General features: G+C 43.4%; 1 protein-coding gene across 1 annotated transcript in view; it reads right to left on the reverse strand.

Moving 5' to 3' along the window:
• LMBRD1 (LMBR1 domain containing 1) overlaps positions 1-23,764 on the reverse strand; it is a 263,866-nt gene that overhangs the window by 118,892 nt on the left and 121,210 nt on the right. The window contains exons 6-7 of the mRNA XM_040428628.1: positions 18,382-18,470; positions 14,908-14,981 (exon numbers count right to left, since the gene is read on the reverse strand). Of these exons, the coding sequence (XP_040284562.1) occupies positions 14,908-14,981; positions 18,382-18,470 (163 nt within the window). The remainder of the gene's footprint in view (positions 1-14,907; positions 14,982-18,381; positions 18,471-23,764) is intronic.

Raw genomic sequence — 23,764 nt, forward strand, 5'->3', positions numbered from 1 at the left:
CTTGCTGGTAGCAAGGTAATTTGCATATTTTAAAAGTCAGTTTTTAACAGAATCTGCTGAACGAAAATGATTAATTACAGTATGTATGCATAAATCGCATTATAGGCCTAATAAGTAACCAAAAAAAAACAAAAACTGTTTAGTGGGGTGACAGAAGCCCTTTAACTTCAGCAACCAGTGCCAGGCGGCAGCTACCAAGCAAATAAATTCATGGGATGCATCAAGAGAGATGTTCAGGACAAGAGCAGTTTTGACTCTACACAAATCATTAGTCAGACCACACATGGAATACTGTGCAAATATCTGGAGCCAGGAAGGAATTATCCCCCAATATGGGGCAATTGACAACCACTTCAAAGGGATTTTTGCCTTCTTCCGGATCAACACAGTAGGCTTATACGTTGGACTAGGTGGACCAGTGTCTTTTTATTATCGACAATGTAACTATACGTTTATGCTGCTCTGAGGGCAGCTTAGAGTAGTGACTATAATTCCAGTGCTGGGTAACTTGGGTTACGTTCACAGTAGCGTGCTGAAATCCAAATGCTGGCATTTACACCAGAAAGCAGACGGATACCCATCAGATCCCACTGTAGTCAATGGCGATCCAGTGGCATTATCCAGCTATACAGGTTACGGTGAACTCCAGCAGGCTGTTACTCTGCCGGATTTCACAATGCTACTGCGAACGTAGCCTTACCTTAATGGTTTCCTTCTTGCACTACTTTTTATAAAATTACAGTTCTTACCTGCAGCCTCGCACTGGGGTCTTCTCAATGCTGTGCGTGTAGAGCTCTTAATACTCAATAACTCAGGACTCCGCCAGCGCTCTTATTTAATCAGAAGCAGGAGGGCAGAGTTTGCTGATGCTCATTCATTTATATAGCGCTTATACAGTTAAAGCGCTGTACAGATATGGTCACCACTCACAGCAGATCCATTTCAAATTGGGGGCTCACAATATAAATACCAAACTAACCTATCTGTATGTTTGTAGAGTATGGGAGAAAACAAGAGCACCCAGAGGAAACCAGTGCAAACTTGCCTTTGGACAAATTCAAACCCATGACACCCTCACAGCAAGGCAACAGACCTAACCAGCATTTTACAACGTAGGATTTTTTTTTTTTGTTTATGGATTTTTTTTCAATTGTCCTGGTGTTAAGACTGTTATGGCATAGCCTAACATTTCATGAAAGGAATAGCCCTTACAGGCATTACTTGTACTGGTCCTGAGCTTGAGCCTACACTATAGTCCAAAACTGCATTCATACGTCTTCAGGCAGTAGGGCCATAATCTCCCAGCATACTTCATTATTTTGGAATCTGCAAAGAGCGTCCTCTGATAACTATTTTTCGGGGAAGCATTAGCTTTACATTGGGCACTATGTAGTAATGTTGCATGGAAAAAAAAATAAAAACTCTACACTTGCATTAAAGCGGACCTTTCATGGTTTTTGTTTATTTTAAATACCTTCACTTGCGGGGTACCCCCGCTGATGCTGCCACCCACCCTCATCTGAAACCGGCCTTAATGTTATACCTGGACACACACAATGTACTGTAATTACAAATATACACATACTGGTATATTTAAAATGCCTCTCCAACGTGTGCTATGCATGAGCAAACAGTGATACTTTGCTCTTTTCCCCCAAGTAGCTTGAAATGAAGGCGTTAAAGAACACAAAAGACAGAAATGTTATAATAAATATTGCAATAATGGCATATGAAAGACAAAAAAAAAAAAAAAAAAAGCGCTCTCATTGTATGCCTTGCTGTTTGGGAAACAGCTACACAGAAAACCAGGATTCAAAGCATAAATTGAATAACGCTGCCCCCTAGTGAATATTTAAATAATGCAATATACAGTGAAATAAAAGGGTTTTGAAAAAAAAAAAAAAAAAAAATGGTAAATGCGATAAAATATCAGGTAAAAAGAAATCACTTGAGAGTACCATTCATACCTGCTTAGACAGAAACCAAGTAGGAAAATCCTAAAATGATCCTACTAAACGCTTGGTAATGTCTGGTCTACTGTGAGTGAGTATAGATCAAATCAGATTTACTTTATTATTTTTTGTAACAAAGCAAAATCTGATTTTTTTTTTGTAAAAAAAAATTACACTTCATGTTGACCAATACATGGAAATACCTAAAGCAATCCTTGCATCCAAACCTGAAAAGACCTAGTGGTACAACCTGAATGGAAGTCAGATAATAGGTAAGGCTGAGTTCACACCCCAGTTATTGTGAGCCAAACCCAGGTGTGGGGCACAAACCCAGAACAGGGGCAGATCTTTACCTCATACCTTCCTTTTGTGTAGGCTTCACAATAACTGATGGGAATAACTGACCAAATTACTGAAGTGTGCCTAAGTGTTAAACTCCATGGCAAAAATTCAGACAGAAAGGCAATCTGTTTTAATGCACTTTTGTGATGAAAAGTGCTGAACTTGGTGTCCATGGCTGAGAAGGGGGCAGGTTTTGCTTGCAAGCTGTGTCCATGCCCTCCGCTGGACCTGCTGTGGTTTATGCATAGAACTGTGAAGACAGAGCGGCACGTAAGCAAATCCTGCTGCCTCATTAATCATGGTCTCAAATCCCTTCATGTGCCAGCTTTGCTGCTGTAATTAATAAAAACCCATAAAAACAAATCACAGCAACATCGACGACAAAACATGATCCTTGTGAAGCCGCTCTTGGGGAGGTGATTGACAAAAAAAATAAAATAAAATGGAGCAGAATATATATTTTTTCTGAATTTTAAGCACTTAGTACGATTTGAATGCATACGTTCATAGATATACTTACATACAAACACAGCTCTTAAATCCTGATATACAGTACCTTTGCCAACGCCAGTTTTTCTTTACACCAGTTTTGATAAATCTCCTCCAATGTTTTTTAAAATCCTGAACAACCCCTCTAATATAATAAGGAGGGTAGGATAAATCACACCGTGCATTTAAAGGGACACTTCCATCAAAAATTATTTTATCAAAATAATAGCCTATATGTGAAAATTAAAGTCGCTCCATGTATACTTCCTGTCCTGACTAACTTCCTCTTCACTTGGACTTTTAGCACAGTTTAGGACAGGCTTGAGAACTATCTCAGCCAGGCTGTCACACTGGATTGGGGGGTGCTCTATAGTGACTCAATTGGAGCATCATACATTATACCAGGGATGCTCAACCTGCAGCCCTCCAGCTGTTGCAAAACTACAACTCCCGTCAGGCATGCTGGGAGTTGTAGTTTTGCAACAGCTGTAGGGCCACAGGTTGGGCATCCCTGCACTATACTAATCAATGGAATGCCCTACTGTGGGTATCTTAATCTAGGCCTATCAAGAGAACAATGGGGTCAATTACGGACAGATCTACACCAATTTTGTGGCGTATATCTGGTGCAGATTCTGTTGCATGCCATGTTGCGGCAGAATCTGCGACTTCTTCCACGGTCACGCCAGGTCTAAAAAAAGTGGGTATCTTATTCATCCTTTTCTACGCCTGGTTTAGGCATAGAAAAAGGTCTAAAATGTAAGACAGCAAGGAAACGGTCTTACATTTAAAATCGGCGGTGGATATGCCAGCGCCTCTACATAACTTTTGCAATCCACCACCAGCACAGGGGCTTATTAAGACAGGCGTCTTAATAAATTTGCCCCAAAAATGTTGTCATACGAGGATTACCCTGCAGATAACATCTTCTCCCAAAGTAGCAGTAAACCGGCAACAAATTACCTATCCATATAGGAGTTTTATCTCTTTGGGTCGACAAGGAAAATCTCCTGTATTGAATTTTTACTGACAAAAGGGAAAAAAAAAAAAAATAATTCTAAAGAAAAAAAAACATTTTCTTTGAATACTGAATAAAAATAAAAAAAGGATATCCATTTCTGATGAAAGACAGAACCAGGAGGCAGAGATGGCACTGCTGCAGAACCAGGAGGCAAAAACATACAATGCAACAGCTCTCTGCAGACCAAATAAAGTACAAAAATGAATTATATTGCTTATGCTATGCTTATAAATTAGAGATGCTCATTTTGTACAAAATTATTTGAGCCCGTCTGCCGCACGTCAAGGCGATCTCTGTAAGACGGGAACCTAACACTAAGTTCAACCTGTTAAGTGCCATGACAGCGACCATGAAGTTCATGGTGCCAAAATGGTTTCCATTGAATCCAGGGACTACAAGTACCAACATGCATGCTGAGCAAACTAAGCTTTATACTCATGCTAATTTTAAATTGGCCTATGAGGCAAACTGGCTGATCAGGAGATCAGAGATGGCACTGCCGCCACCTGTTCATGTGATGTTCTCAGGCATCATGTGGCTGGTAGCATAGAAGAAAATGCAGGATAAAATAAAAGAAGAAAATCAAGAAGGTGACATATCTAATTATATATATATATATATATATATATATATATATATATATATATATATACATATATATATATATATACACACACTGCTCAAAAAAATAAAGGGAACACAAAAATAACACATCCTAGATCTGAATTAATTAAATATTCTTCTGAAATACTTTGTTCTTTACATAATTGAATGTGCTGACAACAAAATCACACAAAAATTAAAAAAATGGAAATCAAATTTTTAAACCCATGGAGGTCTGGATTTGGAGTCACACTCAAAATGAAAGTGGAAAAACACACTACAGGCTGATCCAACTTTGATGTAATGTCCTTAAAACAAGTCAAAATGAGGCTTAGTAGTGTGTGTGGCCTCCACGTGCCTGTATGACCTCCCTACAACGCCTGTGCATGCTCCTGATGAGGTGGCGGACTGTCTCCTGAGGGATCTCCTCCCAGACCTGGACTAAAGCATCTGCCAACTCCTGGACAGTCTGTGGTGCAACGTCACGTTGGTGGATAGAGCGAGACATGATGTCCCAGATGTGCTCAATTGGATTCAGGTCTGGGGAACGGGTGGGCCAGTCCATAGCATCAATGCCTTCGTCTTGCAGGAACTGCTGACACACTCCAGCCACATGAGGTCTAGCATTATCTTGCATTAGGAGGAACCCAGGGCCAACCGCACCAGCATATGGTCTCACAAGGGGTCTGAGGATCTCATCTCCGTACCTAATGGCAGTCAGGCTACCTCTGACGAGCACATGGAGGGCTGTGCGGCCCTCCAAAGAAATGCCACCCCACACCATTACTGACCCAATGCCAAACCAGTCATGCTGGAGGATGTTGCAGGCAGCAGAACGTTCTCCACGGCATCTCCAGACTCTGTCACGTCTGTCACATGTGCTCAGTGTGAACCTGCTTTCATCTGTGAAGAGCACAGGGCGCCAGTGGCGAATTTGCCAATCTTGGTGTTCTCTAGCAAATGCCAAACGTCCTGCACGGTGTTGGGCTGCACCTGTGGATGTCGGGCCCTCATATCACCCTCATGGAGTCTGTTTCTGACCGTTTGAGCAGACACATGCACATTTGTGGCCTGCTGGAGGTCATTTTGCAGGGCTCTGGCAGTGCTCCTCCTGTTCCTCCTTGCACAAAGGCGGAGGTAGCGGCCCTGCTGCTGGGTTGTTGCCCTCCTACGGCCTCCTCCACGTCTCCTGATGTACTGGCCTGTCTCCTGGTAGCGCCTCCCTGCTCTGGACACTACGCTGACAGACACAGCAAACCTTCTTGCCACAGCTCGCATTGATGTGCCATCCTGGATAAGCTGCACTACCTGAGCCACTTGTGTGGGTTGTAGACTCAGTCTCATGCTACCACTAGAGTGAAAGCACTGCCAGCATTCAAAAGTGACCAAAACATCAGCCAGGAAGCATAGGAACTGAGTAGTGGTCTGTGGTCACCACCTGCAGAACCACTCCTTTATTGGGGGTGTCTTGCTAATTTCCACCTGTTGTCTATCCCATTTACACAACAGCATGTGAAATTGATTGTCACTCAGTGTTGCTTCCTAAGTGGACAGTTTGATTTCACAGAAGTGTGATTGACTTGGAGTTACATTGTGTTGTTTAAGTGTTCCCTTTATTTTTTTGAGCAGTATATATATATATATATATATATATATATATATATATATATATATACACACACACACACACACACACACACACACACACACCTAAAGAATTATTAGGAACACCTGTTCTATTTCTCATTAATGCAATTATCTAGTCAACCAATCACATGTCAGTTTCTTCAATGCATTTAGGGGTGTGCTCCTGGCCAAGACAATATCCTGAACTCCAAACTGAATGTCAGAATGGGAAAGAAAGGTGATATAAGCAATTTTGAGCGTGGCATGGTTGTTGGTGCCAGACGGCCGGTCTGAGTATTTCACAGTCTGCTCAGTTACTGGGATTTTCACGCACAACCATTTCTAGGGTTTACAAAGAATGGTGTGAAAAGGGAAAAACATCCAGTATGCGGCAGTCCTGTGGGCAAAAATGCCTTGTGGATGCTAGAGGTCAGAGGAGAATGGGCCGACCGATTCAAGCTGATAGAAGAGTAACGTTGACTGAAATAACCACTCGTTGCAACCGAGGTATGCAGCAAAGCATTTGTGAAGCCACAACACGCACAACCTTGAGGCGGATGGGCTACAACAGCAGAAGACCCCACCGGGTACCACTCATCTCCACTACAAATAGGAAAAAGAGGCTACAATTTGCACGAGCTCACCAAAATTGGACTGTTGAAGACTGGAAAAATGTTGCCTGGTCTGATGAGTCTCGATTTCTGTTGAGACATTCAAATGGTAGAGTCCGTATTTGGCATGAAATGGCCCCCACAGTCACTAGATCTCAACCCAATAGAGCATCTTTGGGATGTGGTGGAACGGGAGCTTCGTGCCCTGGATGTGCATCCCTCAAATCTCCATCAACTGCAAGATGCTATCCTATCAATATGGGCCAACATTTCTAAAGAATGCTATCAGCACCTTGTTGAATCAATGCCACGTAGAATTAAGGCAGTTCTGAAGGCAAAAGGGGGTCTAACACCGTATTAGTATGGTGTTCCTAATAATTCTTTAGGTGAGTATATATATATATATATATGTTGATAAAGTGAGGGGGTTAATTTGGCAAGGGAGATATGTTCTATACCAGGTACTAAGAGGTTAACCTGGCTACTGCTCCACCCACAGGTACAGGCAAATAAAAGCTCCCCCAGGAGCTGCTCAGGTGGGGTATGTTGGATGGAGCAGTGCATGGAGATGGAGTGCTACTGGCTCAGAGGACTGTGAACCAGGATAAACCATATACCTCTAGAATGGTGAGAACAAAGACTTCACAAGGTGTGAACTGTGCCTTACTACCAAAAGCAAAAACTGTTTTATTTTGGACTGTGCTGCAGTAAAGCATATTTCTATTAACCGTTTTCCCCACACTGTTACAAAAAAAATATATTATATATATATATATATATATATATATATATATATTAGAAAAAAAGCCTTGTCGACCAAATTCTACTCCCAGCCGTAAATATAGCAGCTGTGTACATCCACATGATGGCAAATACATGCAGGAATGCAGTCATACAATTACAGTGCTGTTTGCCTTTCCTGCATTGGACATATATGAGGGCAATACAAACATTATCTGCATTCTAGCTGCAGATTTAAATTTTCAGAAACTTTCAGAAAAGACAAATACATCAAATACATAATCTCTCTGCTTTTCAATACTTTGTCCACTTGTCAACAAGCTTTCGAATTCCCTCTTTAAAAATGTTTTCGGCTGAGCTGTGAGCCACGAATGCACCGCTGTCTTTACCTCTTCATCAGACGTGAATCTTCGTCCTCATAGGAATTCTTTTAGGGGACCAAACAGGTGATGGTCCAATGGGGCAAGATCAGGACTATAGGGATGATGCTTTAAAACCTCAAACGGACGTCCGGCTCCTTCTTCATGGCTGACACTGGTTTGACCTTCCTTGAACTTCCTCTATCCATTGATCCACACTTCATCACGACAAAACACTTTCTCCATACTATGCACAAAGTCTTCGATAAACATTTGCACCAAACACAAAAAACAAAATCACTGAATGCTGCTCTTCTTTCACGCAAATCACAAGTGGAGCAGCCATTGTTTCTCGCACCACAGTCATAAATGAACTGATGTAATACAGTCAAACCTGCCCAGCAGTGACGAGAGAGATTAAAGGGATTCTGTCATGACATTTAGGCATGGCCAGGCCCGTCCAAATAGCATGAATCCGAAACTGTACTTATTAAATGTGCCTGTGGCTCTATTAGCACATAAAACAGGTTTTTATAACCTGTTATTCACCTACCTAAGGTGCCCAAGGGGACGTCGTTTCATACAGGCTGTAGCCATCTCCGTCTGGTGCCCAGCATCGCCTTCCCAGTTGAAATCGCCGCCTTACTCAGCTCAGCCCCGCCTCCGCAATCGTCCGGTCCCTCTGGCAGATCCAGCGCGTGCGCACTAGGCATAACCTGAGGGACCGGACAATTGCTGAGGCGGGGCTGAGGAAGGCGGCACTATAGACAGGGAGGGCGGCGATTTCTAGTGGGAAGGCGACACTGGGCATCAGACGGAGATGGCTGCAGCCGGGCACCCTGTATGAAGCGACGTCCCCTTGGGCACCTTAGGTAGGTGAATGTCAGGTTATAAAAACCTGTTTTATGTGCTAATAGAGCCACAGGCACATTTAATAAGTACAGTTTCGGATTCATGCTATTTGGACGGACCTGGCCATATGTTTAGGTTATAGGCCTAAAATGACATGACAGAATCCCTTTAAGTTGAAAAACGATGTATTTGTCTTTTCTGAAAGTAGATTAAAATTAATTCTACAGCCAGAGTGTGGTTAACTTTTGACTCATCTTTGTATACAGTTGAAACCAGAAATTTACATAACAAGACACATATGCATGTTTTTCTCAATATCCGACATGAAATCAGAATAAACCTTTCCTGTTTTTGGTCAATTAGGATTACCATAAATATTATTTGCCAAATGCCAGAATAATGAGAGAGAGAATGTTTTAAAGGCATTTTTATTACTTTCTGCAATTTCAAAAGTTTACATACACTAAGATTACTATGCCTTTAAACAATGCTGGACTGCCCATATGATGGTGTCATGTGTTTGGAAGCTTCTGTTAGGTTCGTTGGCAACATCTGAGTTAATTAGAGACACACCTGTGGATGTATTTAAATGCACACCTGAAACACACTGCTTCTTTGTGTAGAATAATGAGAAAGTCTAAAGAAAGCCGCCAAGATATCAGGAAGAGAATTGTGGACTTGCACAAGTCTGGCTTAACCTTGGGTGGAATTTCAAGATAACTGAAGGTGCCTCGTTCATCTGTACAAACAATTATATGCAGGTACAAACAAGATGGGAATGTCCAGCCATCATACCGCTCAGGAAGGAGACGGATTCTGTGTCCCAGAGATGAACGTGGTTTGTTCCGACATGTGCATATCAACCCAAGAACAAAAGCAAAAAACCTTGTGAAGATGATGGCGGAAGCTGGTAAGATTGTGTCAATATCCACAGTGAAACAAGTACTGTATCAACATGGGCTGAAAGGCCACTCTGCCAGGAAGAAGCCATTACTTCAAAAGAAACATAAAAAAGCCAGATTAATGTTTGCAAATGCACAAAGGAACAAAGACCTGCATTTTTGGAGACATGTCCTGTGGTCTGACGAAACTAAAATTTTACTTTTTGGCCATAATGACCATCATTACGTTTGGAGGAAAAAGGGAGAAGCTTGGAAGCCTAAGAACACCATCCCAACTGTGAAACACAGGGGTGGCAGCATCATGTGGTGGGGTTGTTTTGCTGCAGGAGGGACTGGTGCACTTCACAAAATAGATGGCATCAAGAGGAAAGAAGATTATGTGGAAATACTGAAGCAATAACTCAAGACATCAGCCAGGAAGTTAAAGCTTGGGTGGAAATGGGTCTTCCAAATGGACAATGACCCGAAGCATACTGCCAAACTGGTTACAAAGTGGCTTAAGGATAACAAAGTTTTGGAGTGGCCATCACAAAGCCCTGATCTCAATCCTATTAAAAATTTATGGGCAAAGCTGAAAAGGCAATTGCGAACAAGGCGACCAACAAACATGGTTTAGGGCCCTTTCACACATGCGTTCTTTTCTTCCGGCATAGAGTTCCGTCGTCGGGGCTCTATGCCGGAAGAATCCTGATCAGGATTATCCCAATGCATTCTGAATGGAGAGAAATCCGTTCAGGATGCATCAGGATGTCTTCAGTTCCGGACCGGAACATTTTTTGGCCTGAGAAAATACTGCAGCATGCTGCGCTTTTTGCTCCGGCCAAAAATCCTGAACACTTGCCGCAAGGCCGGATCTGGAATTAATGCCCATTGAAAGGCATTAATCCGGATCCGGCCTTAAGCTAAACGTCGTTTCGGCGCATCGCCGGATCCGACGTTTAGCTTTTTCAGAGTGGTTACCATGGCTGCCGGGACGCTAAAATCCTGTTTGCCATGGTAAAGTGTAGTGGGGAGCGGGGGAGCAGTATACTTACCGTCCGTGCGGCTCCCCGGGCGCTCCAGAGTGACGTCAGGGCGCCCCACGCGCATGGATGACGTGATCACATGGGGCGCTCTGACGTCATTCTGGAGCTCCCGGGGAGCCGCACGGACGGTAAGTATACTGCTCCCCCGCTCCCCACTACACTTTACCATGGCAAACAGGATTTTAGCGTCCCGGCAGCCATGGTAACCACTGCTCCCCCGCTCCCCACTACTACTATGGCAGCCAGGACTTTAATAGCGTCCTGGGTGCCATAGTAACACTGAACGCATTTTGAAGACGGATCCGTCTTCAAATGCTTTCAGTTCACTTGCGTTTTTCCGGATCCGGCGTGTAATTCCGGCAAATGGAGTACACGCCGGATCCGGACAACGCAAGTGTGAAAGAGCTCTTAGTTAGGGTACTTTCACACTAGCGTTTTTCTTAGAGTTACATTCTAGAGGCTCTATACCGGAAAAGAACTGATCTGTTTTATCCCCATGCATTCTGAATGGAGAGCAATCCGTTCAGGATGCATCAGTTCAGTCTTTTTGACTGATCAGGACAGAGATAAAACCACAGCATGCTACGGTTTTATCTCCGGCCAAAAAAACTGAACACTTGCCTGAATGCTGGATCCGGCATTTTTTTCCATAGGAATGTATTAGTGCCGGGTCCGGCATTCAAAATACCGGAATGACGGGTCGGTCCTTCTGGTCTGCGCATGCGCAGACCGAAAAAAAAAGGTGAAAAAAATAAATGCCGGATCCGTTTTTCTGGATGACATCGGAAAGACTGATCCGGCATTTCAATGCATTTGTAAGACGGATCAGGATCTTGATCAGTCTTACAAATGCCATCAGTTGGCATACGTTTTGACGAATCCAGCAGGCAGTTCCGGCGACGGAACTGGTTGCCAGGTCACTCTGCCGCAAGTGTGAAAGTACCCTTACACCAGTTTTGTCAGGAGGAATGGGCCCAAATTCCGACCAACTATTGTGAGAAGCTTGTGTCCAAAACGTTTGACCCAAGTCATACAGTTTAAGGGCAATGGTACCAAATATTAATGAAATGTATGTAAACTTTTGACTTTGCAGAAAGTAATAAAATGCCTTAAAACATTCTCTCATTATTCTGGCATTTGGCAAATAATAATAATAGTTATAGTAATCCTAATTAACCAAAAACAGGAAAGGTTTATTTGGATTTCATGTCGGATATTGAGAAAAACATGCATATGTGTCTTTTTATATAGTGTATGTAAACTTCTGGTTTCAACTGTATACATCAGGTATGACCTGGTGAGGAGAAAAGACATTTCAATAAATACTTTGCAGATATAGCTGAAACCCATCCCCAAAGACAACATTAATAAATCTGCCCCACTGAGCCATAGACAGTAACTGCACACTACTATAAAAAAAACGTATGCAGCAGGCACCAAATTCTGTGACATTTTAACAAAAGGCTAAAGAGCACAATGATTTGCAGCACAGCCTCCTTCCCTAGAGCCACCTGATCAAAGGTTCATAATGGAAACGTGTATTCTGCATACTACAGCCTATTCACTATTCATGGAAGGAAGCCCAGATGCTACATCCTGAGGCACTGGTAGTTTCATCATTCAAGCTAAAACACAACATCCAGGAATAATACGGCTGGAAATCTAAACTAACCACTTGAAATAAATTAATAAAAAGATAGATTTAGCATCAACCAGTCCTAGTAACTCAAGAAGAAAGCAGAGCATAAAATATAATAGCTGTGGGGGATACAAAGCATCAGAGAGCTGGAGGAGAGGACATGAATACAGGGAAAGAAGAGCCAACGAGGAGCTGTGCATCACTGGGATTGTGAGATGTGAATGCACAGCACTGGTTGTGCTCCTGTCCACAAGAGATTGCATAATAAGTAGGTTTACACGGGCTGAGGATCTGGACAATTATTTGGGATGGGTGTTGGTACACTTGTTTATACGCCCATCACGTGATGAAAGAGCAAATAGTCATTAATTAGGTGATCTCCTCTTTCCTGTGACCCACCAAAATCTCCTTTTGTCGACAGCACTTCGTCCTGTATAAAAATGAATTTTCACCCCCACAAACAAGAAAACTGTATGGGGAGGAACAAAATAACCATCTCCAATCACTGATGCATTTAAATGCAACTAACAAGTGAGCAATTATCGGGAACGAACAACTATGAAGGTTTTTTCCCCCATCATTGCCCACACATTTAACACGAGTTGCGATCTTGGAGATAATGTCATAGAAATGTTTTGTAAGATGCCATAGTAAAATGTTCATTCCCGATCATTGCCCACGTGTTAGTTGCATTTACATGGATCGGAGAAGTATGGGATATGGGACTGAACAATCACAATCATTCATCGCCATAAAGTTTCTTTGTTTGACAGCAGCACATCCCTGGTTACACAGGGCAATGCGCTTCCGATGCAAGAGGATTTAAGGCACCGCTTAAAAACGAGATCACCAAATAAACGGGTTTGCCCATTCTCCGGGTGATCGATGGCACCTTTATACTGGACATCACTCATTCCTGACCTTCGCCCACGCACTAGCTGCATTTACATACAGTGATGATCAGAAGGAATGAGGCTGAATGATCATTCCTATGATCATTCTGCCCCATACAGTTTCTTTGTTTTAAGGCAGCACATCTCTGTATACACAAAATCAGGGAATGTAAGGAAGAGTTCTGTATGTGAAATCAGTAGGTCTACAGCTTTTTGCCAGTCCCTATTGCCAAACTGCAGATTATCAGAATAAACTGTTGTGTGCTTACATGAGAAATAACAGTATTTCGGACCAGAATATAATTTGGATCTTGCGTTTGTCGGCAGTTTGCCCCTCTGCAGCCTCCATCTCTAAGGCTACATGGCAATTTTGGCCACTTGTCATGAGATGAAAGATTGTTGTGCTGCACTGCCTGTACGTGAATTGGATTTAGTGGTGATGAGCAAGTTACCACTACACAAGTCACAAAAAACCCAACACTGCCGAGTGCTCTGGTGCTCAGCTCCACAGAGGATCCATCTGCTATGATGTCTTCCATGCAGAGCAGACAAAAGTAATCATGCGTCCCAACCCTCTGTGGTACAATCTCAGCAGCATGGAGGACTTCATACTAAAGTTCCTGTGAATGCGCACTAGGGTCAGATAAAACACATACTAGAAACTGTAGTGTCTCTGCGAGTCTGGCAGTCTGTCTCTCTCTGCAGCTGCTCAATCCTCCTCCTCCCATCTCCATAATTTGCAGAAACAGATAAACTTGACATAAGATCACAGCACACATATATTGGCATATATTGGAAAAACACTGTTAAAGGGAATTTCCAAGTGCTTTATACTGATGACCTATCCTCAAGATAAGTCATCAGCGTGTGATCAGCGGGGGTCTGACTCCCGGCACCCCTGCCGATCAGCTGTATGAAGCCGTGACGCTCCGGTGAGTGCCATTGCTGCCTCCCAACATACCAAGCACAGTGCTGTCCACTGCATAGCGGATGTGCTCGGTATCACAGTTCAGCCCCATTCACTTGAATTGGAGTGAGGTGTGCCTAGGCCATGTGACCAATGAACACATTGTCAATGGCCTAGAGAGAGACCGCGGTACTCACCGGAGCACTGCAGCCTCTTTAAACAGCTGATCGGCACTCACCTCCCACAAACAGCAGGTCCACACTATCCCAAGAACAGGTCGTCAGTATAAAGCCTCCTTAAAGGGAACCTGTCATCAACTTTATGCTGACCTCACTGAGACAGAAATGCTGATTTCAGCGGTGTGTCACTCATGAGCTAAAAGTAAGTGGTTGCCGAGAACCAGCATCATAATTATTACAGCCCAGGCCTTGAAAAGAGTCCAGTCTACCTGAGAAGAGTCCTGGTTATTCATAATCTCCTGCACTCTCGCCCATCTGCTGATGATTGGCAGTTCTCTCCTAGAGAGAAAGGGAGAAAACTAGGTAGAAGCCTGTCAGTCACCAGCAGGTGGGCAGGAGAGCAGGAATCCATGAATAACCAGGACTCTTCTCAGGTGGCCGGGACTCTTTTCCAGGCCTAGTCTGCAGTGTTGTTTCTGTGTCTGTGATGTTGCTTCTGGGCAACCACTTACTTTTAACTTTTAAATGACAGACCGCTGAAATCAATTCATTTGTCTCTACTTTATTTTGCCGTTAGTACGGGCAGCATAAAGTTGATGACAGGTTCCCTTTAAGCATAATAATTTATATGAGCCTTTGGAAAAAAAATGTACTGTCTAGTAGCAGATTCAGGAAAATATGGTCATTCCACCATATGAAAAAGCAGAGAATAAATAAAACATACGTGGCTTTCTGGACACAAAAGGAGAATTTAGGGAAAACTTACTGTGTAGGTGATCGCTGCCAACATTCCTATCAAGGTCAAGGAGCTGATGGAAAATGACAAGGCATCCAAACCATCTGAAAAACAATTTGTCTTATGCGGTGACAACTCTTCCATGAAAGTAACATAATAAATTATTTTTTCAAGTGTTATTGCTGTTCTAAATCACAAGCGTGATGAAATCCCTTCAGAAATTATTTGCACACAAAAGACGTCTTTATTTAACATGGCACACAAAGTAACTGGACTTCTCCTGTCCACATATGGCCTGCAAATGAATACAAAGCTTCACACCAATCTAAACAGAACAGAATTACCATTATATAAATAATACAGTATTTTCTCTAAAAGTAACAAAAAATATAAATTCCATTTGTGCTAATACGCACCATATTTTCCTTTACCAAGATCAGCAATGGCTACATGTGCATCATTTCATGTCTACATCAATGAGTGGGCTTCATACAGCAAGTAGAGCAATAAAGTGAAAGAAGATGAAAAAATGCAGGAAATCACATCAGAATTGAGAGACAATGCTATTTTTTCTTATTTTTATGTAGGGTACGTCCAGATGAGCCATGAAAGGAAATGGAGAAATCTGTGATTGACTGCTGTGGAGGTCACCTTATGTATTGCAAAGGTTTAAATCCACGGTGGAAACCCGCTGCATAAGTTGACCTGCATTTCAATTTCCACACAGATTGGATGAGATTTCTTTAAACCCTCCTGCACATGACAATATTTTTTTTTTTTTGTGGACAGAATACTGACCCATTCATTTCTAAGGGGCCATAAATACGCCCATATTATATTGCGACTCCGTGTGGCCATTCCCAAATGATAGAACGTGTCCTATTTCTTTGAATGGAATGAGAAAAATGTGGCGTGCACACAAAAGGTATCCAAATTCTGCAGATCCGTGGTTTACGGACCAAAATAAAGACACGTGTGAATGAGACCTCATCCACTTTGCTACTACTGTAAAATGCCTCTCTGAATTCTACGTCCACCCCATAAACTCTTTGTGGATGCACCCTTACATATAAAGGCCTCATGCACACGACCGTTGTGTGCATCCGCGGCCGTTTTTCCGTTTTTTTTTTGTGGACCTATTGATTTTCAATGGGTCCGTGGAAAAATCGGAAAATGCACCGTTTGGCTTCTGCGTCCGTGATCCGTTTTTCCAGTCCGTGAAAAAAATATGACCTGTCCTATTTTTTTCACGGACAACGGTTCACGGACCCATTCAAGTCAATGGGTCGGTGAAAAATCACGGATGCACACAAGATAGTCATCCGCGTCCGTGATCCGTGTCCGTTTTTCCTATAATTTTCAATGCAAACTTGACTTAGTGTTTTTTTTCACTTTTCATGTCCGTGGATCCTCCAAAAATCAAGGAAGACCCACGGAAGAAAAAACTGTCACGGATCACGGAACAACGGAAATCCGTTTTGCGGACCGCAAAAGAAAACGGTCGTGTGCATGAGGCCAAAGGTAGAGCCCCGTCTTCTGGAGAGGTGGTCAGAGGTTACTGAAGGTCCAAAACCATTATTTGAATATGGTAAATAAAAATAACTAGGATTCAAGTTAAGCTTGAAAATTATCTGGGAACAGCAATTATGAAGACTTTCTCCATATCGGGATTGTAAAACAGCTGTTCTTCTAAGCAGCTGAACAAGAAGTAATGGCATATGCGTTTATCTAATCTACAGTAAGAAGTTGTCCCTTGTGTTAACCCTTCAAGGTGTTAAATGCTCACAGAAACGGAAAGCTAGAAGATCCAAAGAAAAGGAAATGTGGAAGTTGTTCTTAAATTCTATTTTCATATAGGTTGTTGCTGCTGTGGTGATAATCCATAATCACTAATCATTGTGTTCACATACCACTTGTTTAATAAGATCCCATCCATAGCAACCGCTCCTCACAAGACTTCTTTCTGACTATCTTCTCAAGATGGCCACCGATGCCCTTACCCTGAGGCTAAGACCTCCCTCCCTAAGTACCCAGAATTCATTTGGCTCATCTCGGGAACGATCAGCCTCACCCCAACCAATCGGCTTTCTGCAGACTTAAACACGCCCTCTACCTCCTGAGTAGTGTTGATTGCGCATATACTAAATCGCAAATTTTTATCGTGAATATCGGCACTTTGCGATAACGCCTTATCCCGGTCCGACAGGAGCACGCATGCAGCGTTCGGGACTGCCCACTACTATGTGCTCTATCTTCTGTATATAGAAGACAGGAGACAGAGTACACCTAGCAACGCTGTTTTAGCCGCACCACTGAAAAGCCTGGGGGAGGAAAGAACATGCTGCAATTACTAGGTAATTCAATACCTATACAAAAGTATTAACTAGGGAACTAAGGTAAACATAGTCAGACTAATCCCGTTACATAAATTAGCAAGTTTTTTTTTTCATTCACAGTCGTATTACGGTTTGTTTGTTTTTTGTTTCTTGAGGGATACGCTGTACTTTGTAATAGCACCATCTTATATTGCCTTTGTGTGGGCTTATTTTTTGCAGGGCGATCTGTAGTTTTTAATGAAAATTTGGAGTGGGTACGCCTTTTTATTCCATTTTTTTGGAAGTGGAGGTAGCAAAAAAAAAAAAAAGGTAAACTGGCCATTTTGATTATTTTTTCATTACGGGATAAATACTTCAATATTTTAAAAGTTCAGGCATTGTGGGATCTGCTGATGCCAATTCCGCTTTTATTGTTTATTTTTAATATAAGAAAAGAGGGGGTATGAATATTAATTAATTCTTTAATTTTTAAAAACTTCTTTTTACATTTATTTTAAGTTCTCCTAGGGGACTAACATGTCATCGTCTGATTGCTTCTCCCATAGACTGCAATGATTTAACATTGCAGTGTATTGTAGATTCATTATTTCTACGAAGCACTGCCACAGGGATCGGAGGCTTCAGAAGGAGCCATTCGGACCTTGGGAGCGCAGTGATCCTGGGATTTTTCTGCCGTGGTTTTAAATGAGCACTGCATCTGAGGGGTTAAAAGTCTGTGATCGGCTTTATCACTAATTAGGACCGTCCACATGACTCCTAAAGGCAAAAAGAGCAGAGATTTAAAAGAATAAATTACAAATTTTGCTGAATCATTTTTCATAAAACCACATCTGCTTATCTCCTCCTGTTTTCCACCAATGCTGCCTGCAGAATGCACTGCATTTTCATGGTGACAGGTTCCCTTTAAATCTACTAAAAAAGCACCAATCACCGACATGCCATATCCTTGATCAGTGCTAGCTCGCAGACCCTTGTAAAAGGCCCCAATGCAGCTCACTGCAGGGACACAACATGGAAGCCCAGTCTCTAGCCAATACTGGCTGTTCCATTTTTTTTTTATAGGAAAAATGACATTAATGTGCAAAGTAAGTGAACATATTTGACAAACAATAAGCTACAAATAAGTAGCTGAATAAGAAATGTGATGAAGGTAACAAAGAAGACTTACAACTGCTACCGAGTTCTTCAAATAGAACCTTGATCTTATCAAACTCAGAGATGTTTTTGCCTGTCGGAATATCCAGTGGTGCGAATGCACTAAAAAGAGACCAAGATCAATCATTAGATATGACAGTAAACTTTTCTTCTCTAGCTTTTTTATTTTTTTTAATAAAAAATAAAATAAAATAAAAAAAACACAGGCAAAAAATACTAAATAGAAACTGTTACTAATATTCATTGACACATACATATACTGTGCCACTCAACATATAGGAATGCACCAAATATCAGAATGTCGCATTTAGCAGGCAACACATGCCATCTTTTTTTTTTTCTAAACTAAAGCATTCTTTTGAAAACAGGAATCTAGTCTTTGTATCCAAAGAAACAGCTTCTGGAAGATGATGGGTGATTGAAAGCCCGAGCGCTATTTTGTACAACACTGAAACAACAATATTAACCTGGCTGATATTATAGATGTGCCAATGTCAAATGAACCTAACTAGCCTAGTCCTGTTTGTATACATGCCCCGTTACTGCAGAAATATTATAATAAAATTAAATATTTTATTATATGCAAATCGGGGGCGTTGCTCATGCTTCTAGAAGCTTCGTTCTCCCACCTCTGTCCACGCCCTCCAAGACTTAATCGACAGGGCCAGGCAGCGGTCACGTCTTCCTGCCTGGCCCTGAGTGCGGGTGAAATCTCATGCCTGTGCTGTGCAGTTTAGTATTCGGCGCAGGCATAGTGAAGGAAGGATGCTCGCCTGCTGCAGACTTCCTTACTGCGCCAAATATGTCACAGTACACCTAGAAGAAGACACCAGCAGGCATCATTCTGAAAAGAGTGTCTTCTTCCAGATGTACTATGACGTATGCGGCGCAAGAGCAGTAAGGAAATCGGCAGCCAGCGAGTATTCTTCCTTCACTATGCCTGCGCCGAATACTAAACGGCACACCGCAGGCACAAGATTACACCTGCACTCAGGGCCAGGAAGAAGGACGTGAACGCAGCATGGCCCTGTCAATCAAGTCTTGGTGGGCATGGATAAAGGTGGCAGAACGGAGCCTCTAGGAGCAGGAGCAACCCCCCCCCCCCCCTGCTACTAGCGGCTAATTTGCATTTAATGTAAGTTATATTTCTGCAGTAACGGGGGCATGTATTAAAACAGGACTAGGCTAGTTAGGTTTACATTAGCACATCGCTAATGTCAGTCACGTTAATAGTGTTATTCCTGGTGAGAGAAGCCATTTAATGTAGGTACGATTAGTTACTCGAATGTGTATATCAATACAATGGACATTGTCTTGATTTTTTTATTTTTTTCTGAAGGAATTGGTTCGTCTAACAGTTTTGTTTTTTTACCTTTTACTTGGGACATACCAGTAAGGTGGGCAAAATTTCAATTTTCTCATAGTTTTTATTTTTTTATTTTTATGGCGTTCACCGTGCGGGGAAAGTAACATGACCATTTTATAGATCAGGTCGTTACGGACGCGGCGATACCTAATATGTGTAGTTTATTTTATTTTTTTAATTTTTATTCAGTGATAAATGTTTTTTTTTTTATCTTAACTTTTTTCACTTTTTTTTACATTTTTGTGACCCAGACCCACTTGGTTCTTGAAGATCCAGTGGGTCTGGTGTCTGTATAATACAGTACAGAACAATATATATTGTTCTGTACTGTATTTTACTTACACTGAACAGATCTGTGCTTTTAGCACAGATCTGTTCAGCACCATGGACAGCAGGACGCCTGAGCAGGCGTCCTGTTGCCATGGGAACCCTCCCCGTCTGCTCAGAACTTCGCAGACGGGGAAGGGTAAGGACGGGGCTGAGGGGGGCTCTCTGGGGGCTCTCTCCCTCTCCATCGGGGGGCTGCAAAGGCACAGCAGCCCCCCGATGGAGAGGGAGGGAGCTCCCTGACCAATGACAGTTAACTTTTTCCATACAGCGGTCCGTACGGACCGCGGTATGGAAAGGGTTAAACGGCTGACATCTTCACAGATGTCAGCCGTTTATACCAGGGTGCCAGCAATGTGCTGGCACCCTGGTATACCCACTAGAAGCCAACGATCGTTCATGGGGAGGCGGGCGGGGGATCGCGATCCCGCCTGCCGCACCGCCCGCCTCCCGCAACGCCCCCACCGCCTGCGACACCCCCCCCGCACCACCCTCCGGCATAAAATCGTGCAGGGGTGCAGGGGGGGGTGAAAAATAATGATTTTAGCCACTCTAAAGTTTCTGATCCCCGCGGTCAGGGACCGCGGCGATCAGAAACTGCAAAAAGCGCAGCAAACCGCAGGTCTGAATTGACCTGCGGTTTGCTGCGATCGCCGATACGGGGGGGTCAAATGACCCCCCCCTGCGTTGTTACGGGATGCCGGCTGAATGATTTCAGCCGGCGTCCCGTTCCGATTAACCCCTGCGGCGCCGGAATTCCGAATTTAAGTCAGGACGTACCTGTACGCCCTTGGTCCTTAAGGACTCGGGAAATAGGGCGTACCGGTACGCCCTGCGTCCTTAAGGGGTTAAAGCAGCTCTGTCACCAGGATCAACCCTATTAAACCAAACATAACTGCCAGGCAGGGCTCATCATGCTGATTAAAACAATACCTTTCTTTTGTCTGTATGATAAGTAGCTGCAGAGACATCTGTGTTTTAATCCATATGCACATGAGCAATTGGAGCACTAGGAGGCGGGGCTGAATGGTCTGAGCACTGCTATGTAACACCCCATGTGCTCTGCACACTCCCCTCTCCCATTGATTGACAGGGCTAGACAGCAGGCTGAGGGCACAGCCCTGTCCTGGAGCTGTGTGTTACCATGTAACTATCACATACACTACAGCTTCACCACACTGCGATCTGCTCAGAAAGCCAACATACATATTACTGCTTTATTCACAGGCAGAATATAGGATTAGATAGACACCAGTAACCCTTGCTACCTGGAAAGAAATCTTGTGGGGGTCACAGCTCTCTAGGACGTACTGTTCCTGAGACATTCCCAAAAAATGACCTGCATAGCCAATACAAGCCAGCAAGTCTTTCTCTTCATATCCCAACTGCCATACACACAGTCACATGTCCCTTATCAGCCAATAGAAGCTTGCAGGCCCTTAGTCTCCACATACACACAGCTTTACTCCAGGTTTCCATCTTGGATGGATTTTTTGCGACTGTTGTGTCGCAGTCGTAGCATGTCGTAGTGTGACACCATAGCCTATCATTACAAAAATTGTTGCGCGACATTGGTACGACAAACTGTCGCACAACACATGTCGTCATGTAGCCCTAGCCTTAAAGGGGCGGCCACTGTGAAGTTCACTGTTAAGGGGGCTGGGGGCCAATGTGGAGGTCACTGTTAAAGGGGCGGGCACTGTGGAGGTCACTGTTAAAGAGGAGGGCACTGTCGAGGTCACTGTTAAAGGGGGCAGGGGCCACTATTAAAGGAGCAGCTGCTGTGGAGGTCACTGTTAATGCAACAGGGTACTGTGAGGTAACTGTTAAGGGAGCGGGAAGTCTCTGTTAAGGGGACAGGGAACAATGGAGGGGCACTGTGGAGGTCACTGTTAAGGGGGCGGGCACTGTGGAGGTCACTGTTAAGGGGGCGGGCACTGTGGAGGTCACTGTTAAGGGGGCGGGCACTGTGGAGGTCACTGTTAAGGGGGCGGGCACTGTGGAGGTCACTGTTAAAGAGGAGGGCACTGTCGAGGTCACTGTTAAAGGGGGCAAGGGCCACTATTAAAGGAGCAGCTGCTGTGGAGGTCACTGTTAATGCAACAGGGTACTGTGAGGTAACTGTTAAGGGAGCGGGAAGTCTCTGTTAAGGGGACAGGGAACAATGGAGGGGCACTGTGGAGGTCACTGTTAAGGGGCGGGCACTGTGGAGGTCACTGTTAAGGGGGCGGGCACTGTGGAGGTCACTGTTAAGGGGGCGGGCACTGTGGAGGTCACTGTTAAAGAGGAGGGCACTGTCGAGGTCACTGTTAAAGGGGGCAGGGGCCACTATTAAAGGAGCAGCTGCTGTGGAGGTCACTGTTAATGCAACAGGGTACTGTGAGGTAACTGTTAAGGGAGCGGGAAGTCTCTGTTAAGGGGACAGGGAACAATAGAGGGCCACTGTGGAGGTCACTGTTAAAGAGGAGGGCACTGTCAAGGTCACTGTTAAGGGGGCAGGGGCCACTATTAAAGGATCAGCTGCTGTGGAGGTCACTGTTAATGCAACAGGGTACTGTGAGGTAACTGTTAAGGGAGCGGGAAGTCTCTGTTAAGGGGACAGGGAACAATGGAGGGCACAGATAAGGGGACAGTCCCCTATTGAGTTCAGTGTTAAGGGGTGGGGTGCTGTAGGGGTCACTGTTAAAGGGGCGGACCCCTGAGGAGGTCACTTTCAAGGGAGTGGGGTGCTGTGAAGGTCAAAGTTAAGGGGATGGGCTGCTGTGGATGTCCCATTTTAAGAAGGCTGGCACTGTGGGGGGGGGGGGGGGCTGTGGAGTTCACTGTTATGGGGGATACTGTCAATATCTTTTAACGACACACACAAACATTAAGTGAAATAGATGAACTATACCAGTGCGAAGCCGGGTCCTTCTGCTAGTTTTCAATATAATAAAGGACAGACTTTTCTTACGGGATTAATGTGGAAGAAAAAAAAAAATATAATATATATATATATATATATAGATCCAGAAAAAAGAGCGGCACTCCGGTAGATAAAAGCAAAGTGAACCCTTTATTCACACAGGTGGTGCTAGCACCACCTGTGTGAATAAAGGGTTCACTTTGCTTTTATCTACCGGAGTGCCGCTCTTTTTTCTGGATCCATTGATTGGGGCTGTAAGTCTAATCCCCCTGAGACGTGCACCCGTTTTCTCCTACTTGTGCCAGTGCCGCCATTTTTCTTCCTTTATATATATATATATATATATATATATATATATATATATATATATATATATATATATATATAATCTCTGAAGAAAACATTTTTTGACACCTCTCCCAAGATTCAAACCTAGAATCTGTACATAACAAGATGAATCACTTAACCAGCAAGCTACAGCATTACCACATAGAGATGCATGTTTTTTCTATGCTTATAAGCTATCACACATTACTGGTGTCTGTATAATCATATATTCTGCCTGTGAATACAGCAGTAATATGTAGATTAGATCGCAGTGTGGTGAAGCTATAGTACATAGTGTATAAGATATTTACAACCTATTTACAAGCTAGCACACAGCTCTACCCACAGCCTGATGACTAGCCCTGTCAATAAATGGAAAGGAAGGGGGTGGGGGGGAGTGTAGAGCACAGGGGGTGTAACAAAGCAGTGCTCAGACCATTCAGCCCTGCCTCTGAGTGCTTGAAATTCTCA

This window comes from Bufo bufo, chromosome 4 (assembly GCF_905171765.1).
Source record: "Bufo bufo chromosome 4, aBufBuf1.1, whole genome shotgun sequence".
Classification (NCBI taxonomy): domain Eukaryota; kingdom Metazoa; phylum Chordata; class Amphibia; order Anura; family Bufonidae; genus Bufo; species Bufo bufo.